Source organism: Gymnogyps californianus, chromosome 6, assembly GCF_018139145.2.
Source record: "Gymnogyps californianus isolate 813 chromosome 6, ASM1813914v2, whole genome shotgun sequence".
NCBI lineage: Eukaryota > Metazoa > Chordata > Aves > Accipitriformes > Cathartidae > Gymnogyps > Gymnogyps californianus.
The window spans coordinates 129,803-145,506 of NC_059476.1; the positions used below are offsets into that span (position 1 = coordinate 129,803).

At 35.6% G+C, this 15,704-nt stretch overlaps 2 protein-coding genes across 2 annotated transcripts in view; one reads left to right on the forward strand and one right to left on the reverse strand.

The window, feature by feature from the left end:
• Positions 1-15,704, reverse strand: part of ALDH18A1 (aldehyde dehydrogenase 18 family member A1) — a 148,437-nt gene that overhangs the window by 76,960 nt on the left and 55,773 nt on the right. The window lies entirely within an intron of this gene.
• Positions 1-15,704, forward strand: part of CFAP46 (cilia and flagella associated protein 46) — an 89,351-nt gene that overhangs the window by 13,685 nt on the left and 59,962 nt on the right. The window contains exons 9-17 of the mRNA XM_050899072.1: positions 581-680; positions 1,299-1,397; positions 2,785-2,975; positions 4,942-5,170; positions 7,173-7,293; positions 10,354-10,477; positions 11,431-11,561; positions 14,179-14,324; positions 14,823-14,956. Coding sequence (XP_050755029.1) covers positions 581-680; positions 1,299-1,397; positions 2,785-2,975; positions 4,942-5,170; positions 7,173-7,293; positions 10,354-10,477; positions 11,431-11,561; positions 14,179-14,324; positions 14,823-14,956 — 1,275 coding nt within the window. The remainder of the gene's footprint in view (positions 1-580; positions 681-1,298; positions 1,398-2,784; positions 2,976-4,941; positions 5,171-7,172; positions 7,294-10,353; positions 10,478-11,430; positions 11,562-14,178; positions 14,325-14,822; positions 14,957-15,704) is intronic.

Consider the following 15,704-nt stretch of genomic DNA (forward strand, 5'->3'; position numbering starts at 1 on the left):
AAGTAATACTACATTTTCACTCATTAAGGTCAATCTGCTTTGATGGTATTCAGATATCTCTCTACTTCTCCTGTCCCAGACAGTACACTATGCTCATTCAGTTATTTACGGAGATCCAAACATTTAGAACACAGTGTCCTACTGTGTGTGTTCTGTGTTCTTAGTTCCTAAATAATTGACCGATGGATTTGACTATTTTAAGTTGTGTGCCAGTTGACTGCTTTGTATTTACAGAATTACCTGCAATCTTCGTTTGCTATTTCACCATCTTTGTGCTGCATACATTTCATTCTGTATTTTTTATGTTCTTTAGGAACAGTTTGTGCAAGACTACAGTAGAAGTATACTAATTATTTTCCATAAACAGATGAACTTTTGTATTTTTCATGTAGCCAACTTTAATCTTTTTCCTTTTTCCTTGTTAACTGTGAGCATTATTAGTATAATCACGTCCTCTAATATTCAGATGACTTCAAGGTTTTCAGATATATTGCACAAAGTTTCTTTCCTATAGTGTGTTTCTAATTCCATAGAAGAGCAATATCAGATTCTCTGAAGTGACGTTTTTCTATTTTTGAAGGATTCCTTTGATTCTGGAATTAGCTCGTTTTTCTATGAAAGTAAACTGCATTCAGGTTGCATATGATTGTATACTTGATTTGAAGAGAGCTGGGATTACTGTAAGTATTAATATTAATTACGGTTGATTTTTTTTTTTTTGCACACCCCCCCCCACCCCCCCACCTCCCCCGTGATTATACTTTAAAAATAATACTCATGGTTCTGGGATCTTCTGTCCATCTCTGTATTGTTTATATATTCATTAATATAAATAATTACTTGGATAAGTGATCTATTCCTAAACTAGAGAGAAGATGTAAGGTCAGAAAGTAGGATATAGTTAGAATAGGGTAATTAGCAGTGCAGTTAGTTTTGGTAAATAAATGTTGACTGTAAATTTTTGCCTATGTTTTTTAAATGTTATCTGTGGAACAGTTTGATTGGAAGTTAAATGCTACCTGCAGGTTTTGAAGATTTAACCAGTTTATCCATTGAGATTGTAATTGGTCACTAAGATGTAAGCTCTAAAAGCAGTTGTTTTGCAGCTTCGGCTTAGTAAGAAGTGACTGCGGTTCAAACAACAAATTCTAATCCCTTTTTATTGTTTCAGTTAATTAGCTAGTATAGTGGGATTTTCAGCAAGAAAGTACAGTGCTGTATTAGTGTAATCATGGGTTTAATCTTCGTGTTCCTTTTTAATTATTAAGATTAGCATTTTGTATATTAATACTTCATAGGAGCAAGGGAAACTTATTGAAATAGAATGCCTGGAATGTGAATATGAAATAAAGAAAATTGGAGCTAAAATTGTGACTTATACCAAAGGAGTCGTTGAGGTATGTTCTTTAACATTAACTTTGAGAGAAAAGTAAAAGTTTTAATTTGTTAAACATGGAAAATTGCATTGAAGTTGTGTGTCTTAATTACATTATACTGATCAGAAATTCTTTTAAACTTTATATTCTTTCCAGTTGGGCTGCCAAGAAGAAGACAGGGAAAAATAAACAACAGTTGTATATTCCTCCCTTAAGTCTTCTGTCTGACTATAAAGGTTCATAATATATTACTTTCCAAGAGTAAAGATGGTAGCATTGAGGCATGCAAAGGCAACACTGTCTTTTTTTCATATTTTACATTTATGGGAGGTGTTTTCATAGAGTATTTCAAGTTGGAAGGGACCCATAAGGATCATCGAGTCCAACTCAACTATTATTGCATGTTATGGGTGATGTCATACAAATTATGACATACAAATTATGTCAGAGAAATGCCGATTATTTCTGATAAATTGTCAAACTGGGGAGGATTTTCTTAGATTTCCGTAGTCAGTTGACTCAGTTATAATTCAGACCATCAAAAGTAGAAGCCTAAATTGTCAGTGATATCAATGGGTTTAGATAGATGCCTACAATGAGCAATTTAGAATAGCTATTAGAGGCGTCTAAAGTTCCTAAAATGGGAAGTATGAATATGCTTCATGGAAAGCGATAGTGCATAAACTTACTCCTATCTGTGACTGTTCTCATTTTGGAGTTCAGAAGTTCCATTCACATTTTGAAAAAAAATTTTCATGAATTCCTCATAATATGAAACACTACTAATACTCCTTAAATAAAAAATAGGATATTTAGGTATTTCTAAATATTCCTACCACAGTGTGTGCAGTTGGAGAGTTTTTTTGTTTAATTTTTTTCTTTTTTTTTAATCGCATAACCTCTAAAAAGAATTTAATAATTAGCAAGTGTCTGTTACTGTAGGTAAGGATTTGCTTTTAGATTTAATAGGAACCAAGTGTAATTGACAGTATGGCAAATTCCATTCATAATATTTTTTTTTTCCTCTCCTACACTGCATTTGTGGCTTAGTATTAAAAAAAAAAAAAGCTAAGCCTTCTGAATTCACAAATATTTCACAATTATCAATTTCTGTTTATCGTAAGAAAGGGGAATAGCTGTCAGACTTCTGCCTGAAATAATGTAGTAGCAGCATGGAGTACCTAAAAGAAATACTCCTTAGTTATCAAGGCCTATTTAAAAAAAGAAAAGTTTTTATTAAAGAAATTATTTTTTAAAAAAAAGTATTAAAAAAAAAAAGTTTCCGAAGTCTGCTGCCTGAGGGACTACTTTCTATTGGAAACAGTCCTAAGATTAAAATTTGGAGGAACATGTAAGAAGTTGTATTCATTAAATGCAATATATGCTAATTAATTTTTCATTTGCGTAGGCTCAGCTGGAATTGATAAAAAATCTTGAGTTAACCTTAAAACGTGCAGTTCAATTGGGAGATCCTGGTGTGATTCAGGTTGTTTGTACAACCCAGTGGAATCTGTGCTTACCACTGCTACAACACAATTTGCATCAACATGTGCGAAAGCCGTTGATATCAGTTGCTGATGTCCTTGAAGAGATTGACAGGTAACTTTCTATGCTGTGTACTTTTTTATTTGTTACTTTGAAAGGTCTAATGACTGAGCATCAAACTCATTTAAAAGCTTAAGCTGTATGATGTTAAGTGTCTTTGAAAATTTTCCACTAGCTTGTAATAAATTAACATCTGCGTATTGCGTACATTTCCTTGTTAATCATTTAAATATAGGTTCCTTTCAGGCAAAATCTCACACTGTTTAATGGCCTATAGCAAAGACTGAAATTTGTTAGGAACTGAAAAATACTATAATCAAAATTATGTGAGAAAATTCCAAAGCTGCAGTATGAGTAGATGTGTTGGAAGGTGGTTTAGATTCTTGTATTAATATCACTTCTGTTGGTTAAAAACATACAATTAAACAATCACTTTTAAAAAGCATCATGGCTTCTGTATTACATATCAAATAAGACACTTCTTGCAAGATAGTATTTTTGTATCTTCGATGATACTTCTTTTTAATTGAAAAACCTACTGTATTAAGAAAATGTATAATTTTTTTAGATGTATTCTTCTGTTGGCTGTTATGCTGTACTTAAGCACATAAATAGCTTCACCTTTTTCGTTGAGTGGAACAAGTAAACCTTACTATGTGATACTTAGTTAAGTTTCGAGCTATACATAGGCTGACTACTAAGAACAAAGATCGTAAGTTTTGCAGTAGAGCTAGTTACAATTGATATAATCTGTCATTTGAGCAGAACAGTAGGTGACTTCTGATAAAAGTATTACAGAGGAAGGTGAGGAATATATTTTCAGTGTTTTTAAAATGTAATTTTTTAGTTGCATAAAGAGGAAGCAGAAGCCTGAAGAAGCAGATACACACATGTTATTCAAGCATTTCTTATGCTTTCCATATAAAGAGTGCAGTATCAGCATACGCAACTTCGATATTTATACTAAATGTCAGTAATGACAATTTTTCTATAAAAGCTTGCAGGTTAGGTGTTTGGGGGGTTAGGGTTTTGGCTTTTGTTATCTGTATATTCCTAACAATCCAGTAGACTCAACCTCAGCTCTGAGGTGGTACTGTCACTAGAGATTGAATGAAGTCACCTGTCCCTATTCATTTGCCTGTCTTCATTTTTGTTTTGATTGTTTCATTAATTGTAACTACTTTGGTCCACATTAAAAGGGTGACACTTGCTCAGTCAGGTTAGCTCTAATGTGGACATACATTAGTTCTTTGGCATGACATTTGATAGCCTTGAAAACCTTCCTTCTGTTCTATTTTTCATAACATTGCTTTCATTTATCTGATTTTTTGTTTTTCTCCCTGGTAATAATCTAAAGTAGCATGTAGGGCTCACAGCTGTCATTAACAGCTTCCTGGGGCAGGTGATGGATAGGGAGCATAGCGTACCTGAGACTGGAGAACATGCAGTCTTCACTGAAAACGTGCTGACTTCATAGAGTGGTTTCAGCAACATCTGGGCAAAGACAGTGCCTACAGCGAGTGTGTACGCCTATAGTGAGCCAAATCGTTAAAGATGGTGGGCTAGCACAGTCAGGGCTAGATTTTTAGAAGTGTTAGCTTCTACTTAAATGTTACGAACAGAGAGTGAACTTTTATCAAAAGTGGCCATTATCCAGTACATCGTGCTCTCTCTGGGAGTTAATAAATACTTCTGAAAATCTGTTCACTTGATTTGCATACCTAAGTGGTAACTTCAGTGTGATACTGAAAAAGAGTTCTGCTAATACACAAAGATCAGTTAGTCTACAAGATGTGTTGCTTCTTCATGGCTGTGTTTTCTCATGCAGGGTTAAAGGAAGTAAAATGCAGTTAAATTTTCTAAGTCATTTCATTAAAAAGGGATGATAGTGAAAATGAAAGAGACAAGTTAGAAAGGGAATACCTATTTTCATACTGGAGTCACTTTTGGGTAATTTTTAGGTCTAAGAATTTTAGTTTGCCTCATTTTAACAGTTTACATTTAAATTCATATTCCTTAGCATGTTGATTTTGTTGCGTTGCCAAGTTCATATGGAAATAGCTCGTATTGAAGAAGATGGGGATAGAATAGAGGCTGCTGTGGAACATTTGCAAAAAGCTATACATCTAAACAACAGTGGGCAGTATCAAGAACATCTAAGATTGACTTTTAACCGTCTTCGTACGTGCACTATGCTGTATAAGTCACCTGAGCGTCTAGAGGATCGGGCAGTAATGATGATTGAACAGGTAATCATGAAGAATAAGGTCAGTAGCTGAAATAGGTTTGCTTATTACATTCTGGCAGAGGAAAGCTAGCTGTTTAGTAGAACTGCATATTCGTAGAGCCAGCATCAGCTTGCATTCAGCAAATTGGCATTGGTTGGTTGCCTTGAAAAACTCTGAATTCTCTGTATGGTGGTCATGCTGCTTCACACTCTGAATATTGTGACAGAGGATTTTTTTCACTTATGTTCAAAGCTTATTTCTTGGAGGGGGAGGGGAAATTTTTCATTAGCAAAAATATCAGCAAAAAAGAAGCCTATTCATAATTGTCAACAATTAAGATTTCATTGCATGGAACAGTGTTTTAATTAGTGAGGGGAGCAGCGGCCAAATAGCTAAAGAAGCTCGAGAAGTGGGCCTGTGCGAACCTCATGAAGTTCAGCATGGCCAAGTGCAGAGTCCTGCACCTGGGTTGGGGCAATCCCCGGTATCAATACAGGCTGGGGGATGAAGGGATTGAGAGCAGCCCTGCCGAGAAGGACTTGGCGGTACTGGTGGATGAAAAGCTGGACATGAGCCGACAATGTGCGCTCGCAGCCCAGAAGGCCAACCGTGTCCTGGGCTGCATCAAAAGAAGCGTGGCCAGTGGGTCGAGGGAGGTGATTCTCGCCCTCTGCTCTGCTCTCATGAGACCCCACCTGCAGCACTGCATCCAGCTCTGGGGCCCCCAACATAAGAAGGACAGGGACCTGTTGGAGCGAGTCCAGAGGAGGCCATGAAGATGATCAGAGGGCTGGAGCACCTCTCCTGTGAGGACAGGCTGAGAGAGTTGGGTTTGTTCAGCCTGGAGAAGTGAAGGCTCCGGGGAGACGTTATGGCAGCCTTCCAGTACCTAAAGGGGCCTACAAGAAAGCTGGAGAGGGACTTTTTGCAAGGGCATGTAGTGATAGGACAAGGGGTAATGTCTTTAAACTGAAAGAGGGTAGATTTAGATGAGATATGAGGAAGAAATTCTTTAGTGTGAGGGTGGTGAGGCACTGGCACAGGTTGCCCAGAGAGGTGGATGCCCCATCCCTGGAAACATTCAAGGTCAGTTTGGATGGGGCTCTGAGCAACCTGATCTAGTGGAAGATGTCCCTGCTCATTGCAGGGGGGTTGGAACAGATGACCTTTAAAGGTCCCTTCCAACCCAAACTATTCTATGATTCTAAACATCCTAGCTGGCTTTGAGATAAATCAGTATTATGTCACACTTACAAATGACGCTAAATAATATAATCTAAAGTTGCAGTGTAGTCATTGCCAAAAGTTATTGCATCTAATTCTGTTGTGGTGCCTCAGCACCTGAACAAAAATCATATTGGCAACTGATTGTTAGTTGGCTAAAAGAAATTTCACTATACACCATTTTGGGATATTCAAAGAAATTAAGATGTGTTCACTGAACCTAAAATCAGTACTGGAAAGCTGCTGGTGAGTTGATATGTCTATTGTTAAGACAAAGAAAAGTGAAGATCTTTTGTCTAGTTTTAAAGTTTTTCCATGCAAGCTTACTCCCTTTAAATGTTATTTTTAAAAAAACACTTATACCTCTGCTGACTGGCTAATTCTGAGTGGACTAGGAATTTTTTATATTTTGTAGCAGTTCCTAGTTATTGCACTACGGGTATGTTATTGTTGGTTTCTAAATAAATACTGTGCTTTATTTAACAAAGTATAACATAGTGACAGGTTATACACTGAGGAATATACTGTAAAGATCCATGAGCAGCATGAACAGTACTTTGTATTCAGTTATCTTTGATGTAATCACGTCAAGATCAACCAAAGTTCTACAGTTGCTTTCAACAATAATAATACTGCAGAATGATGTGTAAGATATATGAAGATACACAATTCCTATAGGTATTTTTTTGGTAGTACCAAGTTATATGATCTGCATTCTGTTATGTTTAGTAAATAAGATATATAAGTAGGAATATAATAAAAATGAACCTTATAACAATTAGTTCTTTTCTTTACGTAGGCTAAAAGGGGAAAGCCGAAGGATAATGTGAGGAAAAAGAGGTCCCTTCTGGTAAATGCAGGTCTTGCACTAGCTCCTGTTTCATTTCAAATAGTCCTCGACAGTGAAAATGAAGCTAAAGGTAATGTACGTATGTGTGACTAAAAGTTACTACACTTGACTTTGACTGCTTTGCACAGTCTTAAAGGTTGGACATAACATCTAGTGGCAACATGTAGAGAATACTGCAATACAGGTGAAGTGACAGTTCTGCTGAATTCTGTGGCAAAGCTCCTATCGATTTCATTAGGGATCTAAGATTTGTATTGTGATACTGGAAGATGAAATGTTACTGTTCTCCCCTCTGAATTCATCTGAATCTTACTGTTGTGCTGTAGTGTGCTGTAAGTTGTGCTGTAATTTTATTTTCACTATGTACAACTCCTGAATGTGCTTACCCAAGGTCAGTTTTAAGTGATCTTTTCAGAAGTTTCACCCCATAATGTTCTATGTTAATTACATACAATATTGGGTATTCGTTCTATATTGTAGTTGTCTTTCTATTCTAAAATCTTGCTTTTGAGAGATCGAGTTTTGCACAGAAATTTAGACATGAATTCATTATTTACTTTCTAAAACATGGATACATAAATAGGCATGTTCCTTATGCCACAGACAGCTTTGGTTTGTGACTGTACAGCCTGTTGTTGAAGAAGAGTGGACAGGGAATGGATTTTCCAGATTGCTTGAGCGGTTTTATCTTATCTTGGCAATAAAGCATGTGACTAATTTAACTAACTTTCTGAATATACCCAGTGTACTCCCAGGGTAGAGATTATGCTGGAGGAAGCGAATGCTACAGAAGGAGTCCTGTAGCTTCCAAAGCAGCCTGTTGATGCCATAGAAGGCCATGCAGTTCTCTCGTGCCATCTATTCAGCCAGGCCAAAATGTTTACCTTGCATATTCTCATTTCGAACTTGATCAACTGATGACTTGGAAGTAAGAGTGTTATTTACAGCATCAACAATCCCACTTCATGCGGTACATTTAAGTATGTGAAAATTATTTTGTGGGAAAAACATTTTCATACATGATTTAAGGTGATGAAAATGCATTGTATTTGTGCAATGAAGAGAATTAAAAGCATGCAAGTATTTCTACTTGCTCTTGAGTTTTCAGTTGACAGCTGTAAAATTATATCCAAACTTCCTCAGAATAAATCTTACTACACATTAGCCTTCTAAGATAAGCCATTAAAATGAGTGAGATTATCACAATATTACAATTATTACAATACTTTCTATCTGTTTGACACAGTGTTTTGTAAAATTTTGTTTTGAAAGATTTCAGTTGTTCCTGAGGCTGTCATCTAAAGAGTGAGTTTTTTGCTTTTTCCATGACACTTACTTACATTACAACAAACATAAACATGTTTATTGAAGGAGTAAGAAAATACATATGCAACTGTATTATTAAAATATACATAGGACAGGACATCAGATTTGTAGGGTTGTTTTTTCTTTTAAGTTGCATAAATAACTGTGCATCAACATTTCATTCTTTTTTGATATATATGCTGGTGTCGTGGTTTAACCCCGATCAGCAGCCAAGCACCACACAGCCGCTCCCTCACTGCCCCTCACCCCGGCTCCCAGGGGGATGGGGAGGAGAATCAGGAAAGAAGGTAGAACTCGTGGGTTGAGATAAGAACAGTTTAATAACTAAAGTAAAATATAATACTAACAATAATAATAATGAAATATAATAATAATAATAATAGTAATGAATGAGAATATAACAACAAAAAAGAAGATTGGAAAAAAAAGGAAAAAAAAACCCAGTGATGCACAATGCAGTTGCTCACCACCCGCTGACCGATGCCCGAGCCGCGATCCACCCCTCCCGGCCAGTTCGGGCCAGCTGCCCCGGCTGTGCTCCCTCCCAGCTTCTCGCACACCTGCTTGCTGGCAGAGCATGGGAAACTGAAAAGTCCTTGACTTAGGATAAGTGCTACTTAGCAACAACTAAACCATCAGCGTGTTATCAATGTTATTCTCACACTAAATCCAAAACACAGCACTGTACCAGCTACTAAGAAGAGAGTTAACTCTGTCTCAGCCGAAACCAGGACAGCTGGCCTAATTTAGTGAGAGTTGTACCCATAGATCCAGAGAACAATGTACATTTTTAATCCACAATTCTTTATCCTACAACCTCACATGGTACTGCTGTCATTATGTATTATACTGAACAATTTCTGTCAGTTGATCTATGTGTCTAGTGAGGTAACAGCCTTATCGTACGCTGGATAATGCATTGCAAAATATTTTTAGCAAGAATGGTAAGACACTATGCCTTCCTCTTTTCATTGTAAGTGAATGTAAGTGAACCTGCTTTTATTATATATATATATATTTTTTTTTAAGCCAGAAATACTTTATATGTGTTTGCCGCTATTATTTGTCGAATTTTTTGAGGATTAAGTAAGTTAAAACTTACTCAGTCTGCATGATGTTAGGGTCCATCGCTTAGATTCAAGTGAATGTACAAACTCATCGGATTTCCCAGTCACGTCAAATTACTTGTATTCTAAGGCAGAGCATCTTCTCTATGTCATTACACTGCAAAAAAATTATCTCTTTTTGATGTATCTGTACCACTGGAGTAATTTGCTACCTCAAGGGGCCAGTTTGTTCCTCCCTTGCATCATTTTTCTGTGTTGGTTATTTCTCTGTTTAATATTTTTGCCCAATATCTTGTTGACTAAGTAAAACTAAGTCAGTATTCTCAAATTAAAACAAAACAACAAATATTGATTGGAAATGTGTTTGATTAGATAAGTGTTCTTAAAATTCAGCATAAATGTGAACTTTACGTATTATTTCATCCGTTTACTCTTGACTGAGGCTAATTAGAGCCTCAGAGGTTGTACTTGAGATACTTGGGGGCCAAACAAGCGTAAATCAGTTTTTGTATGGGACGGCTATATCTGAAGATATAGGAAAAACAGAATAGATGCTGGTGGGGTGTGGTTTTTTTCATGTTCGTTAGTTGGTTTTGGGAAAACTTGAAGGACTGAAAAAAGTGCTGGATTTCAAGTGTTTCAGAAAGTAGTTATGAATCAAATTGCATACCCTTCATGTGGATTTTTTTCATCTCTAATACTTAAAAATTACCTTAAATTCTTTTTTCTTTGCTAAGTTTCCTCAGGTAAAAGTAGGAGTCAAGTAAGCTACCTCTGTGCAAAAGCACAACATCATATTAAAAGCGTGGAGGAAGTTGATGAACATTTGAAACACTTAAGAAATGAAAATGACAGAGAGAGGTAACTACTATAGACAAGAAGCGTCTCTTTTATCTTGTGTAGAAGTCTCTAATGGGAAGGTTCCTTATTGCAGCTGTTAAGTTACTTGATGATACCTTGTAAGAGGCTGAATACTTCAGTCAGACCTGGCAAAGCATTTAAGCATGAGTTTAACTTCATGTCTGAAAAGTTCCATTATGTTCACATGCTATGCGTAATTGTATTATTTCGCTGTTTCTGATCTGCTCTCTCACATGCACACATAAACTCACCTGTTCTATTGATATGAACTGAACACACAGAAGAATGAGTGGATTAAGGCTGGAAGACTGAATAACTTGATGTACAATTTAAACTTTGCTGAAGTGTCTTTTTAGCTCCCTGTACCACATCACATGCTACAACTTTTTTGATAAAGAAATGAAGTAGTCCCTTCTGAGAGTCAGAAAGATTAATCTGTAGGAAAATCACAGGTTTTGTTTTGACTATTTGTATATCATTTTATCATTCTTTATTTAAAAGGAGGTGTTTCCTTTTTTTTGCGGCACTAAAAATTCTTGTGTTTAAATGTCAACTAAATTGTTTTCTAAAAAATTCTAAATCCAAACTTGTTTTCAAGACTTATTTTGAAATTCTCAACATCGGTTTTGAAATATTTAGTTTATTTTATAAGATAGATAATCAGGGGTGTCACACACATTTTGAAATTTCAGTATAGTTACTATCTAAACCAGGAATTTTGTGCCACTCTTGATATGCTGAGAGGATTTTTTTTTTTTAATTAATAAATTGCTACTGATTTGAAGTTTGCTACTTTGCTACTGATAAGAAGTCTTCCATTTATTAATTTTTATTAGATTTAAAATTTTGTTTATGATGGCCATCGTTATTGACATGATTTTTTTTGTTGGTCCTGAAGTGTGGAAGATAATCCTGCTTATGAAGTAATCTTATGTATGCTTTTTCTTTGGTAGAATTATGCTTTGGGCAGATTTGGCAAAAGTTGCACGTAAACAAGAAGTATGGGATGTCTGCCGCGCAGCATGCAGATTTTGTCTCTTGTATGATGATACTTTGTTTAGGAAGGTAACAAAACCTAAAAAAAGTAAGTGAACAAATTAATTTGAATGTTGTAAGAGGAACTTTTTCCTCATTTATTAGAGTTACTTGAAGGAGTCAGCCAATATTATTATTTTCTTCCCTCCTGTTCCCAAAGTTGCCTGAGACTTTTGCCTGTCACTGCATGTTGGCATACATGGAATATTCTTTCTACCTCCGAATCTAGAAATCAGTCAATACATTTTTCTGCTGAAACGATACTCTGCCTTCAGAAGCATCTCACCAGTGCTAAAGAAAAGTACTTATATGAAATGTGTCTACCTGTCCAAGAAAATAGGTTCATTCCCTAATGGTCATCTAGGTCCATGTTATCCATCTCTGTCATACTTAATTACCTGAGGAAGCTGAAGAAAAATGGATTATCAGTTACTTTGTATGAGGCTCACGTAGTAACATTTTTTACCCTTCATTCCCTTATTAGTGGTTCGTCTGAGGTATCCAACATTGTTTGTGCCTTGTTCCTTGAGGGTCTGCTGAAAACCTACCACATCTGTTAGAAGAGTTCTCAACTCAGGGAAGGAGCACTTTCAAACCACTAGCTGCTTGCTGACTTTTACATATAACTGTTAAAGTTTTTTTTGCCTGGGAGTTTGTAAAACTCACCTTCAAGAATAGATGAAATTCTAGTACACACCCTGTTGGCTGTTTTTTTTCTCTAGCCAATGTTAATTGAACCTATTCCACATTTTTTCGCTAGATTGTTTCCAAGGTCTGCTTAAAATAGGGCATTAATTTACCTGTTTTCTTTCACAACTTTTGCATCTCCAGACTAGCCATGTTTCATCTTTCATCTCTTTTCCAAACTAAAGGGAAAAAGAAGTACTTACCAGAAACTCAGGGCAACCACGCACCAAAAGCATCATTAATAGGAACTGCTATGTTCTTTTTTTCTTTCACATCTCCAAGGTAAAGGTGTCTTTCTCATACTCTGAATGTTTACAGGGCTTTATAATTCTGTGTCAGTCTAAACACTTTTCCTGGGTAGGCAGGAGATCAAGACACTTTTCATCTCTATTCAGAAGTGTTTCAAATGGTTCAATCAAAGTTTGTTATGAGGTTGCTGAAGCTGGTCGATGCTTTCAGAGGTGGAACTTCACTAGAAATCAAACAGTAACTGTGACCTTGCTGAAGGTCTCCATTCTCAAGAACTGTAGAGTGGCCTCCTGGAAACCCATTCATACTTTCATTGAGTGCTGCGTGTTTCTGTAAAAGCAAAGGAAACAATGCTCCATTTGGTGGAGCAGTTGAGGTAATCTATTCTGGGCAGTTTCTAACTGTAGGAATAGTATTTGTAGTTAAATGAAATGTGAATGAGCTTTAGGAACTCAAGGCAGGAGGAGAAATTTATGATTGACTGGAGTTCTCTGAGAACTGTTGGCACCGTTCATTTTCATGTTCCACTTAATTTTTCTTTACTACTACTAATTCTTGGATTAGTGGGTGAGAAAAATGAAAGGTTGTCTTTATATATGTCATATTGAGGATAGGGCAACAATAATTGTTGTAGTATGAAGACCCTCTACAGAGGCTTGCTGGGTTGTCAGGCCTGAATAAAGGCAAATAATTCAAGATGTTCTAGAGTTACAGAAAAAGAACATACCAGTTCCTATTAATGATGCTTTTGGTGCGTGGTTGCCCTGAGTTTCTGGTAAGTACTTCTTTTTCCCTTTAGTTTGGAAAAGAGATGAAAGATGAAACATGGCTAGTCTGCAGAAAGTAAATACGTATGATTGGTCTAGGAATCAGGAGCAATCCAGTCAAATTATCAGACTGTAGGTTTTAAGAAAACAAAAACATTACTTTTTATCAGAAATTAAAAGGTTATTTTAGAATATCGAAGTATGGTTTAAAAAATTAGACAAAGACTAAGTGAGATTTATCAAAGAGTATTGAACTTGATGGGTCGAACAGAACCTCTGGTTCAGGATATTACTTGGATGCAGATTCTGAAAAACTGAAGATAGGCCAGGAAAAAAAGTAGCTTTGTGTATCCTACTTTTTATGCCTTTCCTCAAACACCCACTATTGGCCAACAATGTAGAGGGAACCCACTGTGACAGCTTTTATGCTCTTACTTTGTGTTTATATTAAAATAATCTTGGTCCTTTCTCTTCATTATTAAACCAAAGAAAAATAATACTATTTTTCTCTTTATTGATGTGTGTATTGCCAGAAAGTCAACCCCATCCATGATTTAAACACACTGAGATTTTAGCCACTACATAATGTCCAGTACTCTGCTTCCATTGAAGCAATAAAATTGAACTAGAGGCTGTGGGTTATGTTTATATTAATGTAATTTCAGTATGCATGTTATGACTGGAGTAAGTCATTTGCTGCAAATATTGAAGTTTATGCACAAATGCAGCAAAATCACAGGTAACCAATACCTCAGCACTGCTTGGGAAGAACGGGTTTTGAGTGCAATCAATTGTACTGATGAAAAAAAAAATTGAGTGAAATAATTTTGAATTTGTACTTGTTAACTCTTTCTTGTGGATTTAAGAATGTGTAGGGATTTTTAAATTTTAAAATGAAGGTGATTTTTTTTTTCTGATTTGCATGGTAATAATAATGGCTTTATTTATTTATTTATTTATTAGTGCAGAAGAAGAAAGCTAGTACAGCTATGATAGATGATGATCAAAGTGACAGCTTACCAGGAGAATCATTACTACCTGCTAAATCCTTCTCTTTTGAAAGAGATTTACTCAGAATATTAGCAGAAATAAGATTCATTAATGCAGAGGTAAATAAATTACACAGCTGTCATTCAAATTTGTTTCATTTAGCTGTTTTATTTATAATTTTATGTATAAATTTTAAGGCACTGGAATTTTGAGTTTAATTATTGTCTATTTCCACAGGAACTAAAGGAAGAAGTAGTTTCATAAAGCATCTCTGTCAAAATACTGTGTGAAAGTAGCTATAGCAATAGTTTCACTGCAGGGATTCTATTGTAAATGTTTGACATGTAACATATTTCTGGATCCTTAAATTTCCAACATGATTTAAAAAAAAAAAAACCCCAAACCCTCAAAGTATTTAGTAAAATTAGCTGTAGACAATTGGAAGATTATGAAGTATTTTACATTGTATTTCATATAGTTGTACGTGCCTGTACAACATCTGAAAAAGCATTTTGTATTTTTTAATTTTTGAAGAGGTAACAACACTAGTACTAAATCACAGTCTATTTTCACAATGATAACCTGGGTAGAAAATTTATTTCTCTGTATCTTTCCAGGCAACTGTTCATTTATTAAGATTGCAGGGAATTGAACTGAATGATCATGCTGTACCTCCAGAAGATACAAGCCAGTATCGTCCCGGATATGTTTCATATCTTCCTGAAAGTGATCCAGAATGGAAAACATACAGGTGCTTTTCTTTAATATATAACAAGCCCTAGGAACTCTAACAGATTGTTTTTATCACACACAGATGATAATTGCAAAAGTTATTTCTTCTTAGTAAAATTCATTGTCACCAGATGCTTCATATTTGTAGGTAGTCATGGTAATGGGAAAAGGAAAAGAATCTAAAAAAATCATTTGAAATAGTTTTTCTTTAGTTTGCTTTCATTCTGGAGTGTGCATTTTATTTTTCATTTAACATTTATTTCTCTGAAACTAGAAGCTAGTATCCCAACCTTAAAAACTATAAAATCTATGTTATATTGACATTCAGATCATGAAATTCTATATTTAAAAATATATTTCCCCAAATCAAAAAACTCTTTGTCTTGCTTTATAGCTCCTATAACTAAAATGAAGTGTGAGCACCTGAATACATACAATGAATTACTTCAGTTTGCAAAACTAGTCTGTTCCATCCAATCAACTGAAATGAATAAGGGGGAGTAGAACATAGCAAGTATCATTTTTTTTCTGGTCTTACATGATTATTTCTTGCAAAGGAGGAGAGGGGGGAGAATTCTGAAGATGATATTTAAACTCTCTTCTGTTCACATTCATACTAATATTAGCCTGATTGTGACAGCGGTCATGTCCTGAAAGAGCAGCATGTCAGAGTGGTGTCCCTAAGTCTGTTCATTAGTCTGAAGATTAAGCAAAGTTTCTCAAACTGTCTGCTTGCAAATCTTCAGTGAAACGGGAAAAAGTATAAA